Source organism: Episyrphus balteatus, chromosome 1, assembly GCF_945859705.1.
Source record: "Episyrphus balteatus chromosome 1, idEpiBalt1.1, whole genome shotgun sequence".
In the NCBI taxonomy this organism is placed as follows: Eukaryota; Metazoa; Arthropoda; class Insecta; order Diptera; family Syrphidae; genus Episyrphus; species Episyrphus balteatus.
This window is the reverse complement of record NC_079134.1, coordinates 81349014-81374640: the sequence shown is the minus strand read 5'-3', so window position 1 is coordinate 81374640 and position 25627 is coordinate 81349014. Positions and strand designations below refer to the sequence as shown.

The window sequence follows — 25627 nt, the reverse complement described above, 5'->3', positions numbered from 1 at the left end:
AAAGTAAGAAATTGAGTTTTTATAAAACATGAAACTGTTAATTAATTTGCAGCAAAATGGCGTATGAAATAAAAAATATTTTGATTAATTAATTATTTCCTATTATAAGGGAATGTTTAAGTGGAAGAACTGTAAAAAACAAAAATAATTTATGAGCGGAGGAAGCAAAATACTGATGCAAAGTCGGAATATTTCGAAATTTCACAAAAACTGCATTAAATCGAAAACCGTAAAGATTTGGGATGAACAAGTTACCAAATTCTGAGAGCCCTTAAGTTGGCCTATCAGCATATTTCGTTTGATCCATTACTTTTGGGACACCCTGTATATAAAAGTTTTGTGCTTCAAGTTAACCGAAAAAAAGGCAAAAAAGGTGGAAGACACATTGGACCGCTCTTTCTACATGAATTTCTTGCTTGACCAATTTGATTGATTGATATTTGGGGTGTAAGATGTACTGCGACCTGTAAGATATATTGTACCCCTCTATTAAGCTAAATGAGTTAGTACCTCATTTAATAGCTCCTCCTTTAACCTAATTCCTTTCATGAAATTGATTATTTGGGGTATTTTCAAAGAGTGCAATTTATCTTCTTCGACTTGGTAGCGACCCATGTGTTTAGTGATTAACCTGAGATTGTTCCTACTTAGACTGATACGCTCTCGGTTGTAGTTCCCGAGGAGCATTTTCGCTTGTCTCAGTTTTGGTAGTTCTGCCCAGTTTTTTACTCTCCTGGACTCCTCGTCTAGTTTTATTTTATTTTTAATGACATTTGCTCCTATTCCGCAAAACGGTTCGGGTCCCATTAAAGGGGAATTTGCTCCCGTTTTTGCTAAGGAGTCCGCCTCCTCGTTACCCTGAACACCAACGTGCCCAGGTACCCAGTGGAGAGTGACTTTGTTTATTTTGCCAAGTTCGTTAAGTTTTCCTATACACTCCAATACTAGCTTGGAGTTGATTTCGTAGGATTTAAGTGCTTTTAGGGCAGCTTAACTGTCAGACATAATGGCAATGTTTTTATTCCGGTGATTTAATTCGAGGTTTATTTCTGCACATTTTACAATGGCATTTACCTCAGCTTGAAAGATACTTTGGGATTGACCCATAGGTACGGAGAGTTTGGTACTAGGCCCAAAAACGCCTGCCCCTGTACCTTCCGCTGTTCTCGACCCGTCTGTGTACCATTTGATGGTATTTTCTTTAAAAGAGTAGTTGATAGATTCACCTTCCCAATCTTTTTTACTACTGAGATGTATATTGTAGTTTTTCACAAAGTTATAATTTGTGACCATTGCATCTCTTGGAAAGTCAAGGAAGTTTTCTTCTGAGGATCTGGACAGGAATTCTCTTTCTCTGTTGCCTATGCATTTTCCAGCCCCAGTTCCTTCCTTGGCAAATCTCATGATAGCTCCCTTAGCAGCACTTTCAATAATAAGGTGAAGGGGAGTTAAATCAAGAATAACCTCCATTGCTGGTGTAGGGCATGTTCTCATAGCCCCGGTGATGCAGACACATGCGAGTATTTGCACTTTATCTAGTGATTTTCTAGTTGTTGCAAGATCGGTTCTTTTGTGCCAAGCCACCGCACCATTGGTAATTATAGGTCTTACCATCATAGTGTACATCCATCTTAGGATGTATGGTTTGCAGCCCCATGAATTGCTTGCTAATCTTTTGCAAATCATTAAGGCTTTCGTAGCTTTACCAGTAGTTATTTCTATGTGTTTGTTCCAGAGGAGTTTACTGTCTAGTGTGATACCTAGATACTTAACCTCTTTCTGTGTTTCTATTACTTCTCCAGCTAACCGTATGGGTTTCATACGGGGAAGATGTCTTTTTTTGGTAAATGGTATAATTGTTGTCTTGGTAGGATTGATGTTAAGTCCTGCACCATTTCCGAATGTTTTTCAATCCTCCTTGAATAATATCGCAAAGAGTTTCTTCAAACTTCCCACTGGCTATTATTACTATATCATCGGAAAAACCGAGATATCGTATACCTAGGGAAGTTAGATTTTCTAGTAGTTCATCAACAACAATACTCTTAAGCAAGGGTGAAAGGACCCCCCCCCCCCCTGAGGACAGCCTCTTGTTGTGATGATAGTTTGTACATTAAGACCTGCCCTTACCTCAGCTGTTCTTGTGCTCAGCATTTCATTGATCCATCTCACTACAGTGATAGGAACTTTTTTCTTTTCCAATATTATGTGGTGACTAAATTAACAAAAATAGTATATAGTGAAACAAAAGTAGAAAAGAATTTTAAAAATTAAAAAAAGCGGGAAAAATATAACAAACGGAAGGTTAAAAATCTCCTAAGTGCATCTATTCATTAGGAGATAGTAAAAACCAGTGAAATCGCTCCCCGCAAAATTAGAAAAGCATATTTCCATAAAACCGTAAAGGATTTATCGAAATTTTCTTTGAGAGAAGGATCAAAATGTATAAAAGATTAAGTTCTGATCCTCTGGAACCACTGAACCACTAGAATTTTCAACTAATGAGGCATTATCATTGATGAATAAAGCTTTTCTGTCGGAACATCAATTAAACAAGTTCAATGCAAAAAGCAAGCAAGTGCAAAAGGCCAAAAATAGGGTCACGAAGAAATTTTGAGCATTATTTACTTGAAAGACATCGAAGGTAATACAAACACACTTATGCTTCAAGTTTGCATCACACAAAAAGGAGTTACTTTTTTAAAATATCTGCAGATATTTTTAAAGGGTACGGCATTTTTTATGATTGTGAAACATATATAATTAAAATCATTGCTAAAATTTTAATTTAGAGCACGATATTGAGAAAACAAATCATGTATGTCACCTGTCAAAAACGTGTGTAAAAGTTCTATTTCGTAATAAAAACTTATTATTCTGCCTCTCTTTTCGTGAATAGCAATAGAGTTTTTATTTATTGAGATTTTTAAAGCGTTTTTAAAAATAATTTAGTATATCCAATCATAAAATATGTTTGTGGAAACATAAATTCAAATACTATAAATATGCACTTTTTTCTTCACTACTTTTTGCACAAATTATAGATTTCTTTTTAAAAAATCTTTCTTTTTTATAGAATTTTATCTATTCTCATTCATTTGTTTAAAACTGTTTAAAAAAAGTCGATTTAACGCGAGTTATTAATTTTGTCCAGCTAGATTCGTGATTTACCACACTGTGCGCCGAACCAAAGCCAAACTACAGCCGTTTGGAGGAAAAATACGACCGCTCGATTCATGCGGTTGAGCTTCATCGGTGGTTCGACGAAATAGTAATTTTCGTTTTTTTGATCATAGTACTTTGATCATAGAAATTTTTTATCATGGCGCGGCTATGGTTTGGCGGTGGTTCAGATAAAAAACAATTTTTGATCTTTGCTTCAGGCGTGTGGCCATATATTAGAGCCTACGATATTGTTCGTTTATATAATTACACGTGTATCTACCCGATACACGTGTATCTAAAAAACATTTACACGTGTAATTTATTTACACGTGTATTTATATTTACACGTGTAAATAGCGTTTGAACATGTAGATTTTGTGGCTATTTCTTAAAAAATTCATTATATTGAATAAAAAGATTATTGTTCAGGTTTTTGCGTTTATTGGCTTGATTTACACGTTGACATTGCTCGCAAAATTTAATTTGAAATTCTTATTCAACCCGCAGTTTGGTTATTTGTCATTATTCACTTCTTTAATAAACTTTTTTGTTTACAGAAACTTTTGAGTGTAAATTCGAATGTTTATGGAAAATATATGCTTTATATGGAAATTAGCAAAAATAATAAAGTTTTTTTTTATTATTAATACGCTTTTACTAGCTTTGTTTGTAACTGACAAAGCTAGCAAGACTTGCAATATAAATATTAGAAAACTACTTTTACCCGATTCCCATTATCGTATCGAACTGAAACTTTGTACACATATGAAGTTCGGATGGCAACGCAATATTTTGATGTCCGGGCACAGGGGAGGGCCATTGGGGGGTTGAAACACCCCAACTCCATTTTATCCCATTCAAATTATCTCAAAAAAGTTTGTAGGTAATTTGCAAGAGAGGGACTTTGGGCGCTCATACCACCCAAATAAATTTTCATCTACTTTCAAATATTATTCGACTAAAAAGTAAAATAAATAAAACAGATTTTTAGATCAAAAGGCGTAGAGGGTTTTGTTCAAACTATACTATAGCACAATTTAATTATTTTATAGGTTTTAGTGCTTGATAATCTAGGGTGTTTTCATAAACGTCTGCCTTACAGACTAACTAAGTCCAACTGCAGTACTGCTGTTCATAATCGTCATAAATTTCGTCAACGTCGCGACGCGTCGGGCAGATTGCGCAGTCAAAATTTTATGGCTGCAGAACTCGCGAAGAGGTTATTTGGCTTTTGAATCGATGTTTTTATTGTTAATAAATGTAAATATTTTAAAAAACAATTAAAAGCAAACATATTAATTAGGGTGGTGCAAAAAAAAGTTTCTTTTTTCGAAAAATTTAGATTTTAGTGATACAGAAAATTTCGAAATCGTGTTTTTTGATAGATCGAGTTTAATTTTTTTTTTCGTGTTAGGGTGGCTCTAAAAATTGTTATCTTCTATAGGTTCTTGTGGAATTCGAAAAAATTCAACGTGGACATTATTTTGACCAAATTATCGAAGAAAATAAAATTCCATTAGGGTGGTTCAAAAAATTTTTTTTTAAATTATTGAAAAAAAAAAATAATTTTCACTGCAGAGAAAGTTTGTAAAACATGGTTTATGAAATAAAATGTAAAGTTGAGTAGGCATTTTCGCATTAGGGGGCTCAGCAACATAGTCAGCCCTATTGTGAGTTTCACGGGTTGAATCACAAGATTCAACCCGGAAAAATTGAATTTCATTTTTCCCCTATTGTGAGTTCCGGTCGAAAAGTTGTTCACGTTGGGCAATCTCCTTGTATTTTCAACTTTTTTTTCAGGTAATTTGTCAGGCATTCGACGGCTCTTCTCTCAATAAAATTTTGGTGCCGAACAAGAAACTAGTTCAGCGGAAAATGTAAATTCCGCTTTTTAAATTCCAGGCGAACAAAAACATTCCGGGCGGAAAACATTCCACGTAAAAACGATAAAAATGACCACAAAGTCCTCAAATAATTAAATTGAAAGAGTAAAAAAGCACCTTTAGTGACTTTGCCAAATTTTAATTTTATTTACTAAAAAATTTTTTTTAAAAATTAAATTAATGTTTTTGGATACATTCCGACTATTAGTCATCCTCAGCGAGCACGTTATACTAAGTTCAGTCTGTCATGGACCAGCTGGACGTGAGAGAAAGAAGAATTAAAAACAAATTCAAAAACAATAATACAAATTAAAACGTCAATTAGTAGACTGATCGATGCATTTGAATAGTGGGGAGCATATTGGGGCTTCCATCGTGTTCATAGATATGCTTCTGTTTAAGAACATATAAATGCTCTCATAGGCGTTTGTTTGTAAATGCTCTCATAGTTTGTTGTTTCTGAATGCTAGACAAATGCTCCTTCATTCTCACCTCTATGCTTCTTTTTGTTTGGCCAATGTACTTTTCTTCACATTCATTGCATGAGACTTCATAAATTTCAGATTTTTGTTGGAAGTTCGTTTTGTCTTTCAAATTTACAATTACATTTTGTAATTTGTTGTTGCTGCTGTGTACAATTTCCATGTTATGTTTTTTGAAGACTTTTTTTAATTTGTTGGTGATTTCAGGCACGTAAGGTAATAATATTCTTTTTGGTTGTTCTTTTTCCCTAGATATGGTCGTGATGCTTCGTATGTTTATCTTTTTCGAATGTAGAGATACTAAATCATTTGTTCATTGTAACCATTTAATAAAGCTGCATACTTGATGTATTTCAATTCTTCCATATAATTTTTGATGTTGAGTGGAAGTCTGCAAAGTCGATGAACCATGCTATGGAATGCAGCTTTTTTATGAGACACTGGGCAGTGCGAATCAGATGGAATGTAAAATGGTGTGTTAGATGGTTTTCTGTAAACAGAAAATTCGATAGTACCGTCAATTTTTCGTGTTAAACGTACATCCAAGAAAGGTAATGACGAATTTTTCTCCATTTCTAACGTGAAATTAATTGTTGGCCATTGTGTATTTAAATATGATAAAATTTCCCCTTCTTTTCCTTTCTCAATTATTACTGCAACGTCGTCAAAGTATCTCCACCAAGTTGGTAATTTTCCTGTTTCCTTCAATTTTGTCTCAAAACTTGACATAATGAAAGGTGATAAGGCGTTTCCAATGCAGGTGCCTCTTGTAATTTGATAAAAATCACCTTCAAATTGGCAAATGTTTTGATTCATGCAAGGTTTTGTTAGATTCATGAACAAATGTCTCTTTTCTTCCTTTGGTTCATATTCTTTGAGCCAGTCTTCCAAGATGATGAGTGTTTCAGGAATAGGTATGCTTGGGAAAAGAGACTCTACATCAAAAGACACTAAACATTCATTTTCTTTTATTGTAATACTTTTCATTTTGTCGCAAAACTCAAAGCTATTTTCAACAAATAATCCTTTTGTTTCGGGTATTCATTAAACTTTTTCACTAACCATTTTACAAATTTTTCTGTTGGTGCATTACAGTTAGAAACTATTGGGTGCATTTTTAGGTTTATAATATCTTTGTGAGTTTTTGGCAAGCAATATAACTTTGGTATTGACGGGTTTGATGTTAAAAGACTCCATTTTGTTTTGGGGTCTAATACTCTTTCAACTTCTTTTAAGAGTGGGTGTCCCCGAATGACGAACTCAGACTTCATGTAAATGAGTTTGTGTGTATTAGTGACCTTTCTTCGCCATCGCCATACATCTCTCACGTTCAACGTCATCTCAACTCAGTTCTCTCTCGGTATCTTTATTTGCATTCTCTTTCCCTTTCTAGAGAACCAAAGTCATAAAATTAAAGTCTATTTGGGTAGAAAAAACAAATCAGCATCAAGGAAATAGCAAAAAAAAGGGTTGCAAGCCTTGCAAGTGTATATTGCGGTTTTGCTTTGCGCAACCGAATTCACTTGTGTTTTCGTTTTCCGTTGGTTTTACTCTATGTGCAAGAGTCATGGTAAGTATATTTATGAAGAAAAAAATGGTATGATATTCAGTGTTGAATTTTTCTATCTTTCTGCGCATCTATGTACCTACATCACTTGGTATTCTATATAACTTTTGCAAGTATTCGTAGGCGCAGGAATCTGATCGACTTTTTTTTTCTTTGTTATAGTATTCAGTGATGATATTTATTTTAGTAGTTTACAAACAAATTTTTTCAACATTTTTTTTTGGCAAATAAAACGTTTATTTTTTAAAACTATTAGGTACATATTTGTTTATTTATTTGAATGTTTTTAACTTTTTCTTTCGAATTTATACATAGATTTATATATTATATTATTAATTGATATTATTGTTATTCATATACAGGGTGTCCCAAAAGTAATGGATCAAACGAAATATGCAGATAGGCCAATTTTTGGGCTCTCAGAATTTGGTAACTTGTTCATCCCAAATCCTAACGGTTTTCAATTTAATGCAGTTTTTGTGAATTATCGCAAAATCTCGACTTTGCAACAGTATTTTGCTTCCTCCGGTCATAATTGATTTTTGTTTTTTACAATTCTTTCACTTAAACATTGCCTAATAATAAGAAATAATTATTTAATCAAAATATTTTTTATTTCATACGCCATTTTGCTGCAAATTATGTAACATGTTTTATGTTTTATAAAAACTCAATTTCTTACTTTTATTTGAGAGGAACATCCCGAATGGTATGGAACGAAAAAAGAAAATAGTGTTACAGATTTAGAAAAATACACATAGTTTTGAAAAGTAATAATATTCTAATAGAAAGTAGATCGTTTGCTGTTATATTACGTATTCCATACCCTCATACTTCTTGGAATCCGTGGATATTTGTATTTTTAATCATTTTTGGTAATGGATTCTTTTTCAGTAGTTGAAAACTACCAGAGTTGATAGTTTCAGTTACTTTTTCTTTATATTGTGATTTGTCCATTATGACAATGTCATAATGTCACACTTCATGTATAGACAATCTTTATTTTTTAAATCATTTAAAACTTTGTGATTTTTCTTTGAAATCGGTGTTGTTTTTTTCTTATAAGAGGATTTATTAATGATAGAAACTGTTGTGGACCTGATGTCCTGTTTTGTGGTTTCCTTGCCATATTTTATACCAGTTTCAATATCTGCTATTAAATCAATTATACTTGTTTTTTCTGGTTTCGGGGAGAACTTTAAGCGCTTTTGTAGCAGAGACAATTCATCATTTGTGAACACTTGTTGTGATAAGTTCGTAACAAAATTCATTGGTTCAATCATAGTACTATACTTTGATTTGTCTCTTTCATCCCTTTCTTTAATGTATTTTTTATTTTTCAGCACATCGAGTTTTTTATTTAACTTGTTTCTTTTATTTTAATTTTTTAGTAAATAAAATTAAAACTTGGCAAAGTCACTAAAGGTGCTTTTTTACTCTTTTAATTTAATTATTTGAGGACTTTACGGTCATTTTTTATCGTTTTTAACTAAAATACTCAGCTTTATTGTGAGTTTCACGTGGAATGTTTTCCGCCCGGAATATTTTTGTTCGCCCGGAATTTAAAAAGCGGAATTTACATTTTCCGCTGAACTAGTTTCTTGTTCGGCACCAAAATTTTAGTGAGAGAAGAGCCGTCGAATGCCTGACAAATTACCTGAAAAAAAAGTTGAAAATACAAGGAGATTGCCCAACGTGAACAACTTTTCGTCCGGAACTCACAATAGGGGAAAAATGAAATTCAATTTTTCCGGGTTGAATCTTGTGATTCAACCCGTGAAACTCACAATAGGGCTGACTATGTTGCTGAGCCTCCTTATGCGAAAATGCGTACTCAACCTTACATTTTATTTCATAAACCATGTTTTTCAAACTTTCTCTGCAGTGAAAATTATTTAAAAAAAAAAAAAAATGTTTGAACCACCCTAATGGAATTTTATTTTCTTCGATAATTTGGTCAAAATAATATCCACGTTGAATTTTTTCGAATTCCACAAGAAACTATAGAAGATAACAATTTTTAGAGCCACCCTAACACGAAAAAAAAAATTAAACTCGATCTATCAAAAAACACGATTTAGAAATTTTCTGTATCACTAAAACCTAAATTTTTCGAAAAAAGAAACTTTTTTTTGCACCACCCTAACTAATATGTTTGCTTTTAATTGTTTTTTACAATATTAACATATTAAAAATAAAAACATCGAATCAAAAGCCAAATAACCTCTTCGCGAGTTCTGCAGCCATAAAATTTTGGCTGCGCAATCTGCCCGACGCGTCGCGACGTTGACGAAATAAATGACGATTATGAACAGCAGTACTGCAGTTGGACTTAGTTAGTCTGATCGCAGGTCTGACTTTATGAACACGTCTTACGCAGGTCTACGTAAGGCAGACGTTTATGAAAACACCCTAGATTATCAAGCACTAAAACCTATAAAATAATTAAATTGTGCTATAGTATAGTTTGAACAAAACCCTCTACGCCTTTTGATCTAAAAATCTGTTTTATTTATTTTACTTTTTAGTCGAATAATATTTGAAAGTAGATGAAAATTTATTTGGGTGGTATGAGCGCCCAAAGTCTTTGAGATAATTTGAATGGGATAAAATAGAGTTGGGGTGTTTCAACCCCCCAATGCCCCTCCCCTGTGTCCGGACACCAAAATATTGCGTTGCCATCCGAACTTCATATGTGTACAAAGTTTTAGTTCGATACGATAATAGGAATCAGGTAAAAGTAGTTTTCTAATATTTATATTGCTAGTCTTGCTAGCTTTGTCAGTTACAAACAAAGCTAGTAAAAGCGTATTAATAATAAAAAAACTTAATTATTTTTCTAATTTCCATCACGGTGGTCTTGAAATCGAGGCAGGTTTTATAAAAATGGATCCCAAAAGTAATGATGCAGATTTGTTCGAAATGATCTCAGGATTCCAAATTTGTAAATTTCAAAATCGTACCTGATCCCTTTTTTGAGTTACAGGCATTATACATATATATACATTTGACTTAGAATGGGGAAAAAAAATTAAACAAAAAACAAAAGCACATTATAATGTCCTATACCTTTTTGGAAAGCTAAAATAAACTCCTTGAATTTGATGTTTATTTGAAGTTGATTGAGTAAATAGTTTTTGAGAAATTTAATTTTAAAGTTATTATTTAAAAAAATAATATTTTTTTTTTCTTTTAGTTTATTTTATTCATTTGTTTTTAATAAAGGGTAAATTTTTTTACACAAATCAATGCTCTCATTGATTTTAAGTCAAAAACAAAAAACCGCATGTTTAAAAGTATCTTAGTTTTTAAGATTTAAGGAAAAATGTATCTTTTCTCCAAATTTTTTTTTAGCTATTTTAAAATTTTTTTTTTAAATATAAAAAGAATTAGCCTCAAATATATTGGAAAAAAAGGTCACTGTAACACGCTGCTGATCAGGACGTCTTCTTTTTTTTTTAAATTAACGCGAAAGGTCATTATGGATTCATGGAAAATGGCTCTTACGATGAAAATCGAGAAACGGTTTTGTGGTCCCTGAGGACCTTAGCTGTCCTGAAATCTATGTTATGTGGGATATTTTTCTGATATACGTAATATATAACTCTTACATTTCAAAAATAGTCCTGAAATATTCAGAACGTTATTAAAATAATTTAAAAAATATAAAAATAAAAAAAAAAAATACAAAACTCTAAAAAGGGCAAAAAAAAAACATTAAAAAAAACACCAAAAATGAACAAAAAACCTCAAAAAAGGAGCCAAAATACCACTACGTTCTTGGGGTTGATTCTGAGTCACACTAAGTGTGATTAGAACTTAGAAATCTGTTGATTAAATAACCATTATACAATTTTTTCCTTAGGAACAAATAAAACAAATATATAAGTGCCAATCCTTTTTTCCAATTTTTGAAAAACTAGAATAGTTGTTTGCATTTATTTTTAAGGATTTGACTAAGAACTAAATAGAGCAGTAAATTTTGAAAAAAAAATTTGCTACAAGGTTCAAATTAAAAAAAAATAACTTAAATACAAAAAATTATTTTCTTTTTTAAATTTTGACTTTGAAATTAAATTTCTCAAAAACTATTTACTAAATTAACTTCAAATAAACATCAAATTTTTAGCTTTCCAAAAAGGTATAGGACATTATAATGTGCTTTTGTTTAATTTTTTTCCCCATTCTAAGTCAAATATATATATATGTATATGTACAGGATAGGATGTTGTGGAATTTGCCTTTTTTTCTTGCTTAATCGTACGACATTATAGATTAAAAACAAACACGTTTCACGTCCCCCTTGTGCCAAATATATGTATTTTATTTTGCCTTTTTTTTGCCTTTTCTTTCGTTATTGCCTTTTTTGCCTTTTCTCTTGTTATTGCCTTTTTTTGTCTTTTCCTATGTTTTTTTATCGTTTTAGCGTCTTAAAGGTATGCCTACATACAAAACACCCAAATATACAAACAAAAAGCTAACTTACTCAGTATATTACTTGCTCAATATATCTATTCTATATTAAAAATACACTAACAACACAAACAAAATTTGAGTGAAAAGATCTACCTATGCAACTTGTTTGTCTGCTATTGCTACCATTTATTGTTTTCTACGTTCTATTGCGCGGCCGACAACCGACACGTATCAGATTTCAAAAGCTAACTTACTCAATTTACAATACTCCATTGAAGAAGTTCTCCAGATTTTGGACATAATCCAGAGAGATTTGGAAGCTGCGAAAGGGGCAGTCGCAAAAGATGTTTTTGAGAAATACCGATCAATTTTTTTTGGCAAATAAGGGACTCGAAAGAGTTGAACAAATAAATTGCGTAATACATTGGAACACAAATCCAGGGGTCGAACTACGGCATACGTACGTTAACGTATTGACGCTTTATGTCTCTATCATTTTCTTCTAATTAAATAGAGAAAGCAATAGTCAAAACGTTAGCGAACGTATGCCGTAGTTCGACCTCAGAGCTCCCGGCAAATGTTGAAGTGGGCGATGTCGAGTTCTTTAATTGGGGTCCAGTCGTCTCTACAAAAGTAGAGAGATATTTTAGCTCCTTCAGGGCACTCTTAAGTGACAATCGCAGGCGCTTGTTAACTGAAAATTTTAAAAAACTCATGATTGTTCAAAATTACTGCAATTAATTTTTATATTTCATTCTTTTCTCAATAAATGCCTTTTTATGCCTCTTTGGGAGTTTTATTTTGCCTTTTTTTAAGTTTTTAGGTCCACAAGATCCTATCCCTGTATATGTATAATGCCTGTAACTCAAAAAAGGGATCAGGTACGATTTTGAAATTTACAAATTTGGAATCCTGAGATCATTTCGAACAAATCTGCATCATTACTTTTGGGATGCATTTTTATAAAACCTGCCGCGTTTTCAAGACAACCGTGCCATATAAACCATATATTTTCCATAAACATTCGAATTCACACTCAAAAGTTTCTGTAAACAAAAAAGTTTATTAAAGGAGTGAATAATGACAAATAACCAAACTGCGGCTTGAATAAGAATTTCCCCTTCAAGCAAACAGGTCCGACCTCGGTCCGAATCCGCTCCGCCTGAGGCGGAGCTGAGTCCGACTTCGGATCAGAAACTGGTCCGAAGGCGGCTCAAATTAGTATGGAAATTATAATCACCGCGAAGTCGATTGCATATGTATTGGTGTGGTGAAAATCTCCATTCCGAGAAAACGGAGCCGAAGTCGGACCCGAGTCGGAGCAGCGAAAACCTACCAGAAAGAGGAACAAAAAAGGGATGACGTTTCGCATTTGCGACCAAAAAAAGAACTAGATTTTTTTTTCACTGAAACTGTTTTATTTTATTTTTTTCTTTTCTTTATTTTATTTTCACAAACACAATTTTTATTATTATTTTCTGGTGAAGGCCAGCGGCAGGAGAACTCGATGTATTTCGACAAATTGTGGATGTTGAATGTATGTGGGTGCATGTGGCATCAGGTTGCCGAAGAAGATTTCCTAAGAAAAACACAAAATGATTAGTTTATTATTTAAAAAATCACTGCGCGAGCACACTCACCCATATTTTATGGATGAATTTTTTTTTTGGCTTAAAATGATCCCATATTATATATTTAATATATATAATTTAATATTAAACAAGGCGAGACATGCCACAAACACTGCAAGAAAAAAAAATAAAATGAAGTTGACGCTTTGTTTTTCTGTTCCCTTTATCTTTCCTTCGTCAATTTTCCTTTTCGCACTTTTTCACCACGATTCTCGTTTAACTTTTGTGTTCATACACAAAAAGTTGCAAGTGTGTGAGTGCAAGCCCGATTTTCGCGGTCTGAGGTCGGAGTTTCTTTGTTGAACTCAGTTTTCTTGCTTGAAGGGTCCAATTAAATTTTGTGAGCAATGTCAATGTGTAAATCAGGCCAATAAACGCAAAAACCTGAACAATATCCTTTTTTTTTAATATAATGCATCTTTTAAGAAATCGCCACAAAATCTACATGTTCGAACGCGTGTAAATATAAATACACGTGTAACACGTGTACCTTAATACACGTACAATAGTAGGCTCTACCATTTTTACTCGGGTACCTTACATAAACTTAATAAGTTAAATAGCTGTTCTTGGTTTTAGTATTATTGTATTATTTGTATTGTATTATTTGTTGGGTTATTGTATTTATTGTTTATATCGAGCCCTTTCCGCCATTTCTTCGTAAGCGACATTGTCGCTCACGGTAATTAAATTTTATTTGAGAAAAAGTTGATGAAAACGTTTTTTTTAGCAATTGCTGATAAAATTAAGAAACAAGTTAAATAATATTCATTCTCAATATTGAAAAATACAATTAAGTGTTATTCATAATTCACGATTTTTCTTGCCGTTTACGGAAAGGGCTAGATATTAGGCTGTATCATTTTGAGGCAACTTTTCTTTTTCAAATAAAAAACAGGCTTAACATATTCGAAAATATGAAGATAAAAGTGTCTCAAAAGATGAGCTCTTAATACTAATATAGAGGTGCCTATTTCTGATTTTCTTTTTTCCATATAAAAAACATGGGAACAAAATTTTTTTTTTTTTTATATTTTTGTAGTTTTACAAAAAAGCATTATAAAAACTAAGTGATCGGACAAGGTCCGAAATCCCTTGTTGTTCCCATAAGAAACTTCAACCGCTTAGAGGCATGGGTTAGAATTATGTTAGAGAATTCAAACTTTGGTAAATTTTTTTGTATTTATTTCCAACCATATAAGACATTGCGAGCAAACAAATTTCAATTTTTTTTAAATAACGACGAAGTATATGAAATAAAAGTCATAATTTCATATATTTTGAACTTTAAGTTTGAATAACTACAGTGGGGTTCACCCTAACAAAAAATGTCGTGAAGATTTTAAAGAAACACTAAATTTACTATAAGAATCATATTTCAGTTAGTTTTTATAATCCCTTTTTGTAAAACTACAAAAATAAAAAAAAAAAAACAATTTTTTTCCCATGTTTTTTATATGGAAAATAGAAAATCAGAAATATGGAAAATAGAAATAGGCACCTCTATATTAGTATTAAAAGCTCATCTTTTGAGACACTTTTATCTTCATATTTTCGAATATGTTAAGCCTGTTTTTTATTGAAAAGTTGACAGTCTACTAAATATAAGTATGGTTATTTTTATCATACATTTATCTAACTTATCTCATATTTCAGATACAATTGACAAGACCAGTTAGTAAGGACCAATATGTTGCAAGTGAAGTGGATAGTGAGTGGTTTATTCATGAAGAACACGCATTCGTAGGCCTTTTCAAATAATCAGAATAGTATTTTCAACCATTAAACATTAATTTTCTTTCAGAAACTCACGCAAGAGGAGATTGAACAAAAACGTCTTAAACAGCAAATAGAAAGTGAAATTGATAGCAAATGGCTCATTCAAGAAGAAAACGCTTTGGTAAGTATTCGAGCATAGATTTTGTAAGTTTCTTTATAAAACATGGATGCACAGAATCCGTGTAGTTAGGAAAACAAAAACAAAATATCCATGCATTTAATTCACGTTTGATTGATTCTTTATTAACCTTGTAAAAGATATTAAATATTCAGATCAAAAGGCACGGTAGGTCCCAGCCAAGTTCTCTTATTACTTTGGGACTACACCCTTATTTACAACTCAGGTCATTTTTGACCCCCCTCTTACTTCTTTACCATAGATGCAAGCAATTTCAAACTCGCTTCATTTGTTGAGCTGATCAAAAACAAGCTCCTCAATTACTTATCGTCGCCCTAGTATTTGAGTGCCGTATACGCCAAATTGTATTTTTTGAAACAGGTATGCAGTCGTATGTTTTTGAAATTGCTCTTTTCAAATCTGCTATCCGTTTTTTTTCTATCTTTTTTCGTTGCCGAGATATTCACTATTGTTTTGACAAAAACAAGAAATTTTGGCATTTACGTCAAATTTTTCATGCAATGCAAGAAAATTTTGAGAATTGTTTTGGCGTACGTTATGTTTTTTTTTGACGTACGTGTATATGAATAAAAGAAACTTCTGATTTTCATGGCGTATACGGCAAACTCATTTTGGACAAAAATTTAAATATTTTGAAAACTAAACGAATTGCAGATGTCCAATAACATGTACATATATAAAAGACACATTTTAATTATATATCATACTAAAATATCAAAAAATACTAGCGGTTAGTTCTTTTGCAATTATCTTCTGAACATTTAAATGCGATTTCCCAAAAATGTAAAAATGGCCTATACGGCACTTCAATACTAGGCCGACGTTATGTCGTTTTCTTTCACTCCAATAAGAGTACCCCTTTAGTACTTATTTTCGCACCTTTGAAGGTTTTGTGTTCTTTGACGCCACAAAAGTGTAGAAATAAAATTACTCCGGAGTAATTTTAGTACTACGGAGTACCCAGGATCTACCCCACATTTTTAGTCAGATTCACACCGATTTGCACACACACTTATGAATTTGAAGTTTGGCATTGAAAAATTTTATTTGAAAAGAGAAAAATGTGAAAAGTGTTTCTTTAAAATTCTTTTGTTATTAACAAAAACAACCACTATGAATATATTTCCTATTATATTATATTCCGCCATATATATTTCTTCCATTGTTTTTTTGTTTAATTCTTCACTTTTTAGACCAGGGTCGATAATTTTTCAAACCAAAAAAAATCATAGTAGAATGAAACCCATTGGAAAAGGAGGTGAATATGATGAAAATTAAAGGAAAAATAAATTACGGGCGAGCCGAGTTCGGGAAGTGGGTGGGTTGAGTTTTTAGTGGTAAAAAATTGTATATCTCGATTTCCGGCAAAACTACAAATCCTATAGAAAAAAGTTGTATGGCAAAGTTGTAGGTAATAAAAAGATCTACAACTTTTGTATAAACAATTTTTTCACATAACCTCAAAATTTATGTGAAAAATTCAAAAAACCGAGTTTTTGGTTTTTTATTTTTATCTTTTTCAAAAACAAAAATTTTTCTACGAAATTTGGTGAAAACTTACCTTATTATGTCTCAAATACACTGTAATTTATTTGATTTAATATATTAATTTGTTCACCTAATTTTGACTTAATACCAAAAAAACACCCTAATTTTCAATCGAAAATTCACGTGTCAAAATATCAGCTTTTTTCAAAAAGTCGGTGGGCATTTCGTTCGCTAAAATGTCTATTTTCTGATGGTGTAAAAAAAATTTTACATTAGTATACTATAGAACATTTTCTAGTAAAATTCAAAAAATGAAGAAAGCTTGAATTCGAAAAAAATTTTTATCATTGTTTACAATTTTGGCCTATTTATTCAAATTTACACTTTAATTACTCAAAAAACGTAAGATTTCATGTTAATTCTTCACTTTTTCCAAAATGAAATTGAAAACCGAATAAAAGAGTTTTTGCTAGTGTTCTTCATCAATAAAGAAAAATCCTGTACCAGATAAAAAAATCCCATTTTTTTCTGCGATGATGGAATATTTTTATTTTACAATTATCAAACTAAGGGTGTGTGACAATTAGGCTGATAAAAAACCGATCAGAAGTATAATGAAAAATATACCAAAAGTTAAACTAAGTCCGCTTCTACACGAAGATGCAAAGCGCAAGACGCACATAAGAGCAAGGGGGAAATAAAGTTCGAAAAAAAGGGAAGATTTTCTACCGTCAGTCTCCACTAAAAAATTTTGTGACTCTTTTTGACGTTTTTCTTTGATCTTGTCCTTTTTTTCGCTGTTCTGCTTTATTTTATTTCTACGGTCGCCGAGTCTGCTCCGTCAGTTGTGTATTATTTGCGTGTATAGTAACGTTTTTAATTTATTCAAATGTTTTCGTTGCACATAGACCCCACTGGATTTTTTTTTTTTTTTTTTGTATATTTTGGTGTTTTTTTTAAATTAAAATACATAGTCTGCTTCTACACGAAGACGTAGACGAACAAGAGCACATAAGAGCAAATGAGAAATCGATCTTTCTCTCTCCCTTGTTCTTATGTGCATCTTGTGCGTCTACGTCTTCCTGTAAAAGTCGTCATACGAAAACAAGAACAAAATAAAACCAAAGAAAATAGCTGTCAAATTCGCGTCTTGAAAAAAATACTACGTGTAGACCGAAACGAAGCACCGAAACGAAAATTAAAAGGAAATTCGAAGATAATTTCTGCGCCTTGTGTCTTCGTGTAGAAGCAGACCTATCAACGAACGCTCATTTTGCTTCATATCGTCGCCCTAGTATTGGAGTGCCGTATACGCCAAATTGCATTTTTTGAACTAGGTATGCAGTCTTATGTTTTCGAAGTTGCTCTTTTCAAATCCTATCCGTTTTTTTCTATCTTTTTTCGTTGCCGAGATATTCACTATTGTTTTTACAAAAACAAGAAATTTTGGCATTTACGTCAAATTTTTCATGCAATGTAAGAAAATTTTGAGAATTGTTTTCACGTACGTTATGTTTTTTTTTGACGTACGTGTATATGAATAAAAGAAACTTCTGCTTTTCATGGCGTATACGGCAAACTCATTTTGAACAAAAATTGAAATATTTTGAAAACTAAACGAATTGCAGATGTCCAATAACATGTATATAAAAGACACATTTTAATTGAATCGTTTATTTTCGAAACATTATAAGTCCATTTCACCAAAAAAAGCTTCTGACAGCACATTTTTTTTGTATTTTACAATTTTGACCTTTAATTTAAATGCAAATGTTAGGAAGAATCAAAGTATCTATTGATTAAGATTTAAATTCATAAAAACATATAATATCATCCTTTTTATGGGTTTAATGAAAATTTTTCAAAATGGACTTATCATGTTTTGAAAATAAACGATTCAATTATATATCATACTAAAATATCAAAAAATACCAGCGGTTAGTTCTTTCCCAATAATCTTCGGAACATTGAAATGCGATTTCCCAAAAACGTAAAAATGGCGTATACGGCACTTCAATACTAGGGCGACGATATGTTATTAGTATTATTTTTTTTTTTTCAATTCATAAAATTTTTCCCTAGACCTGTTATCACTATTTTGTTCAAAGAAATTATCCATTTTTGCCTTGTCACACACAATTCCAAAAAAAAATATTACCCTCATTATGTTCTATCACTTCAGAAAAAGAGTACAAATTTAGAGTACTCCTTAATAGAGTGAAAGCAAACGACAACGAGAATATTTTTAAGAAAGTTGGCCACTTAGGTTTCTATAGATTTATTTTATACCACAGGTGTTTAAAATTTTTCATAAAATACTTTTTTTACATTTTCCATCAAAAAACAGATTTCAATTTTTTTTTACGAAAATGTGCAATAGCTATGCAGTTTTTAAAGCCTTTATGTACTCATACAATTATTGTAGAAAATGATAAAAAAAAAAGAAATAAATAAAATTCATTCATTCGTGGTTGTAGTGAACGAAAACATAAGATGATAAAATTTAAAATACACTGAACGAAAAAAACCCAATATTTTATGAACTGGTTGCGATAGAACTTTTTTCTGTCTGTTTTTAGAACAGTCATAAGTGTAGCTATAAGCCGTTTTAGGGTTGTCCATTCTCTTTTGCACACCCTGTATTTATTCAGACATATTCTAAACAAAAATTCCCAGGGAAATGGTTTCGAGAGAAGGGCCCCAATCGGAAAAATGGCGAAAATTTCCATTTTTTTTTTTTGCTTTCCCATATTCTTTACCATTGAAGGACGAAATTCAAGCTAAAAAAATATTGAAATTTCAGGAACTTTTCAGTTAGGAGTTTTTTTTTCAGAATAGGCCTGATTATGACGATTACAACTCAACTTCAACTTTTTGAATCGTTATACCTAACAAACGGTGGAATCGTTATATTTAAGAAACGGTGGGTGGGTAGGAAAAAAAATGTCATGACACTTTTTATATATAATAATCTGGTCTACAATTCTTGCATTGAAAATTTTTTGATAAAACCGTTTTGCTGAAAATCGTGAAAAACCAGTTTTTGTGACCTTTGACCCCCGTAATTTTTTTTCCAGGCCTCGGATCGATGAGGACTTTTTAGATTTAATTTATCATGGTGTTTCCAACAATCCTACCAATTTTCAGCTTGCTGGGAATTAATGTAACCTCGGATGTCTAAATTGACGGGACTAATAAGGATCATAGAAATCAGTAATTTCACAAAGCCAAGTATTTTATTAACTTTCTTTATAATTATATTATATATAAAGTGGTCAGTAATTGTTAATTTTGAGTCTAATATGATTCCGAGATCAGAAAAACTAGATTCACAGATTTAAACGCGTCGAGTTTAAATTATAGTCATAATTAATTAAATTAGGTACGTAAAACTCATTGTCTAATACTTATCTATATTTAAAATCAAACGATTGTTGTTGCCCCATTCCTAAAATGTATTTAGATTATATTGTAGTTGTTCACAATCCGTAATGGAATTAATTTTTCTAAATATTTTTACATCATCAGCATAGATTAATGGCATTGAATATTTAAATACAGATGGAAAATCATTTATGAATAAAATGAACAGCAAAGGGCCAAGGTGACTCCTTTGAAGAACACTAGAATTAACTTTAAATTGACATAACACTATAATATCTATCTTTAAGGTAAGACGAAATCCACATAACAAAATGATCATTGAGTTCAATTTTATTTAATTTACTCAGAAGTATTTTATGACTTCCCGAGTCGAACATTTGGCACTATTTAAAACCTGTTTTAAACCCAAACATTTTCTATTAAGATTTAATAAACCATAAATATCACTTAATTCTTAAAGGAAATAACCTCTACTTAAGACCTCAAACAGTCGGTTATCGGAAAAAATCCCATTTTGGGTAGTTATTTAGGACCAACAAATTATAAGTAACCCTTTTTTAAAACCTAAATATTCTACAAAAATTTCGAAAAATTCTATAGGCTTTTTTGTTTTCATTAGAGTCTAAATGTTCTCATTAGGTCCTTCAAATTCGAATTAAGATAGAATTTATATTCAATTTGTGCTTTGTGGTAATTCAGTACTTAGCTGAGTAAACATTTAATACCTTAAACAACAACAAACGATCATTTGTAGTTGAAGAGTCAAAAATATATGTAATTTATTTACAACATTGTTGTTAATTCCATCGGATGCGAATATGGGAACCACACTTTTTTCCATTTAATTTGGAGTATAAATTGTTTATGTATTTTGTTTATCCTTTTATTTTATTTATACCTACATTATTTTGTTTATAATGCGTGATTAGACATTTATTCGTAATCTGCTGTCATATCGTCGCTCTAGTATTGAAGTGCCGTATACGCCATTTTTACATTTTTGGGAAATCGCATTTAAATGTTCGGAAGATAATTGCGAAATAACTAACCGCTGGTATTTTTTGAAATTTTAGTATGATATATAATTAAAATGTGTCTTTTATATATGTACATGTTATTGGACATCTGCAATTCGTCTAGTTGTCAAAATATTTAAATTTTTGTTCAAAATGAGTTTGCAGTATACGCCATGAAAATCAGAAGTTTCTTTTATTCATATACACGTACGTCAAAAACAAACATAACTTACGTCAAAACAATTCTCAAAATTTTCTTGCATTGCATGAAAAATTTGACGTAAATGCCAAAATTTCTTGTTTTTGTCAAAACAATAGTGAATACCTCGGCAACGAAAAAAGATAGAAAAAAACGGATAGCAGATTTGAAAAGAGCAACTTCGAAAACATACGACTGCATACCTAGTTCAAAAAATGCAATTTGGCGTATACGGCACTCCAATACTAAGGCGACGAATATATTAACAAATGAGTATGTTTTACTAATAAAATCTGCACTATTATTTAATTTAAAATTTTAACTTTCTTTGCAAACCACAACAAACCCATAGATATTTTGTTAATCCTTAGCAGTAATTTGTTGTACTTCACGTGCAGAATTTTACTGAGCTTAGTACTAAGAACAATCTGCTGAACACGTTCAGAAAAAGTAAATACGACTGGGTAGCACGTACTTGCTTTTATAATAAAAAGTACACATCTTAATGTTTGCTTACCAATGCAATTTTAACGATTTGTTTAGAAATCAGAAAAAAATAAAAAAAAACATGAACAAAAATTTGTTTTAATTTTTTCCCATTTTTTTTTTAAGTTTTAATACACTTTGGTACACTTTTTAAGTTAGATATTAGAAAAAAAAAAAACACTTTGAAATAACGAAAAAATCATCTGTACTAAATTTCAAGAAAATCCGTCCCCGATTAGGCCGCAGCACGCAGCTTCATGTTACGACAAGCACAAACGCACCGACACGGACGCATAGACCGAAAGACGTCATGACGAAAACCACTTTTTCTGGACTTCTCCATTTTTGATTATTTTTTTTTTGACATGAAAGCAATGGGGAGTATTTTAATTAGGTACTTTGTGACTACAAAATTACTAACTTTTTTTCATTCACTTTCACTATTTTCCAAATTCAATTTTTTCACACTTTTAAGCGCACGCTGCTTTTTTCAAAAAATTATTATTAACTTTTCTTTGTACATATTTCAAAAATTAAAATATCGCGACAACACAGTCATTGATCCGAGCTCGCCGAATGACTTCTTCGAATGGCCTTCAATGTGTCAGGTGCAAGTCTGAACTTGTATTTTTAGAACTTAACTACAATTTGGAGTTTTGATAGTCGCAAACTAACTAAAAGAATACAAATTTAGTTGTAAAATATTTAGACACATGACGAACATTTAGCACTGAAAAAGTGTTTCAGTTTTAACAGTCTTAAACTAGCTTAAATAGATTTAATAGTATCTGCCAAGATTAATAAGGTTTACAAGTACATAGTTAGGTCTTAAATTCAGGACATAAGTAGAGTATTTAGGATAAAACTAGTGTTTTCAGTTTTAAAAGTTTTTAATCATCAGTCGTGAAGTTATCTTAGGAGTTACTGAGTTTAGTAAGTATAAAAAGTTCAAATTTAGGTTTATTTTAAAATGAATAGTAGATACTTTAATAGATTCTATTAAGTACTTTGAGTACTAAATCCGTACATAAAGTTCGACTCGGGTTAATTTATCAATGCTTTGCTAAAATCTGTGAAGATGCAATCTACGTACTTGGGAATAATTTTCGAATGACTCCAAACAAAAAGTAGATAATTGCCATAGATTAGTGACAGTAGATTTTTTCTTTACGAAACCATATCCATTTTCTTATATAACAGATGAACAATTAAAAAAAACTATTTCACAGAGAAGAGACTCAAACAGTTTAAGAATAGCTGAGTGTTTCGCTATAGGACGATAATTTGTTATTGAGTTCATAGGGCCTTTTTTATGAACTGGTACTTGATATGAATTTTTCAAATACTTGGGAATTTAGAACATTTTAAAGACTCGGTGAAAAGCGAATATAAAGAAAATTTAAGAATACAAAAAAGCTTAACAAAGAAAATAGTTATATCGAAGTTTATGGCGGGAACTGATGAAGAATCAGAAGTTAGAAAAATAAAAGGCTGATGAGTTAAATAAAATCACAATGACTAATTTTATCGGAAGAATAGATTACTTTAATATTGGAGATGATCATATATTGAACGTATGTAGCATTTGCTTAAATAAAATAAAATTGAAGACAGTGCAAGTAAAATTTCCTTTATGATCGGGTTTGGCGGCCCAGAACTTAACAAAATTTCAAAAACGTTGGTGGTGCCAAAGAAACCAGAAATCCTATCATTCGATGAACTGGTGAAATTGCTTACCGCACATTTTTTCCGAAAAAAAAATCGTCACTGCCGAGAGATACAAATTTTTAAATCAGAATCAAGAGAATGACGAAACATTATCTGACTACATAGTTGTACGTAAGTCTTTAGCTAATTCATGTGCATACGGAACATTTTTGGATGAAGCGCTAAAAGACCGTTTCTTAGTGGGAATACACAACAAAAAAATTCAATAAAAATTAATTGATACGACACCGAAAACATTTGCAGAGAGTTGTGAAACGGCACAGCAGCAATGGAACAAGTTGGGAAATTCTCAGAGCAAACGATCAGATAAGCAACAGCAGCAGCAGCAGCAGGAACCTAACTACAATCACCGTTGTCAAAACATGAATGTGCAATGTTTTTTTGTAAAAAAATTGGGCATATTGCTAGAGATTGTTTCGTAAAAAAAAGAATACTTTAAAAGAAAATCATCTAAATTTGTAAATGATTTTGTATGGACTTTGGGCCCAATTTCAACATTGCTCAACAGTGATGAAACGCATGTCAAATGAAAGGAGTACTTTAAATTATTATATGGGGGTGAAGTCGAAATCGAGCGCAAAAGTGGTGTTTTGGACCATTTTATAAAATAGTACTCAAACTAAAAAAAAAAATATTTAAAAAAAAGTGGCAACACTTACTATAAAGTGTTTCACCTTTTTCAAAAGCTAGGCATCCCACCTTTAATTCAGTATTAAAATGAATTTATTTCTATTAATAGTTTTCGAAAAAAAATGATTTATAAATAAAACAATATAAAAAAATAAGGTAAAATCAAAATATTTAGTACTATTTTTTTTTCACTTTTTGTGAAATAAAGCCTTAAAATGACTTTTTATTCACTGCACTATCAATTAATCAAACACTGAAAACCAAATAGTTTTATCTCTTCTAGTTTTTAAGAAAATCGAAAACTACTAAAACTTAATTTTTTTCATATGATTTTTTATGCTGAGTCCTGAGTATTTACGCTTACTTTTCTTGAAGTTAACGACGAAGGAATATACATACATATCAAGTTTGGATAAGTGACACCGAAGTCTCCTACTTTGTTCAACTATTCAATCTGTGAAAATAGACCTATTCCTAATACTTATGTAGGGCCAGTTGTACAAACGTGGTTCAGCCTCGGATCAGGAATTTAACCCACCGATTTCCGCGGATTAGCTGCGGATCAACTTCGGTTCAAACATGGATGTGGCTATTTTTACATATGTGGACCTTCCACTAGTGCTAAACTGGAACCTTAACACCGATTTCATAAGATAAAAGTTGTTGAACCACGGATTAAATATTTGTACAACTGGGCCTTGCAGTTATAAAATCAATGGCATATGGTTTGGTTCTAGGGCCAGTATCAATAATATCGTTACTCGTTACTTTCGTATGTTTCTAGTCTGGATAACTGTAATTTTATTTTCTTTCAACAAAACGTTGACATCGGTTACGATTTGGTCCATGACGATTTGGTAAGACGAATTAGTAGGTTTAGTAAATATAAAATAAAATAAAAAAATATTGGAAAAACATCAGCAATGAATCAGCATAAAAAATCGTATGGAAAAAATTAAGTTTTAGTAATTTTCGATTTTCTTAAAAACTAGAAGAGATAAAACTATTTGGTTTTCAGTATTTTATAAATTGATATTGCAGTGAATAAAAAGTCATTTTAGAGCTTTATTTCACAAAAAGTAAAAAAAAAAATTAGTACTAAATATTTTGATTTTACCTTATTTTTGTTTACATTTTTTTATTTATAAATCATTTTTTTCGAAAACTATTAATAGAAATAACTTTATTTTGATTAAAGGTGGGATGTCTAGCTTTTGAAAAAGGTGAAACACTTTATAGTAAGTGTTGCCACTTTTTTTAAACAAATTTTTTTTCACTTGGAGTACTATTTTATAAAATGGTCAAAAACACCACTTTTGCGCTCGATTTCGACTTAACCCCCATATAATAAATTAAAGTACTCCTCAAGACCTTTCATTTGACATACGTTTCATCACTGTTGAGCAATTTTGAAATTGGGCCCCAAATGCTCATGGTCCTTTAAAAAGTAACATACGCCACACAAGTTTCGATTCAAAAGATGAAGATAATTCAGATGAAATAAATTATAATAACAATCTTAAGCTTGATTCTATTAATAGCTCAGAGAAATTAGTCAAAATATGGGCATGAAATTACATTTTTCGCGGGAAAAAATTGTTTTCATGGAATTAGTTCGGGTGGTTGTCCTTATA

At 31.4% G+C, this 25627-nt stretch overlaps 1 protein-coding gene across 1 annotated transcript in view; it reads left to right on the top strand.

Moving 5' to 3' along the window:
* LOC129906508 (uncharacterized) overlaps positions 1-25627 on the top strand; it is a 121563-nt gene that overhangs the window by 42365 nt on the left and 53571 nt on the right. The window contains exons 2-3 of the mRNA XM_055982288.1: positions 14801-14887; positions 14949-15044. Coding sequence (XP_055838263.1) covers positions 14801-14887; positions 14949-15044 — 183 coding nt within the window. The remainder of the gene's footprint in view (positions 1-14800; positions 14888-14948; positions 15045-25627) is intronic.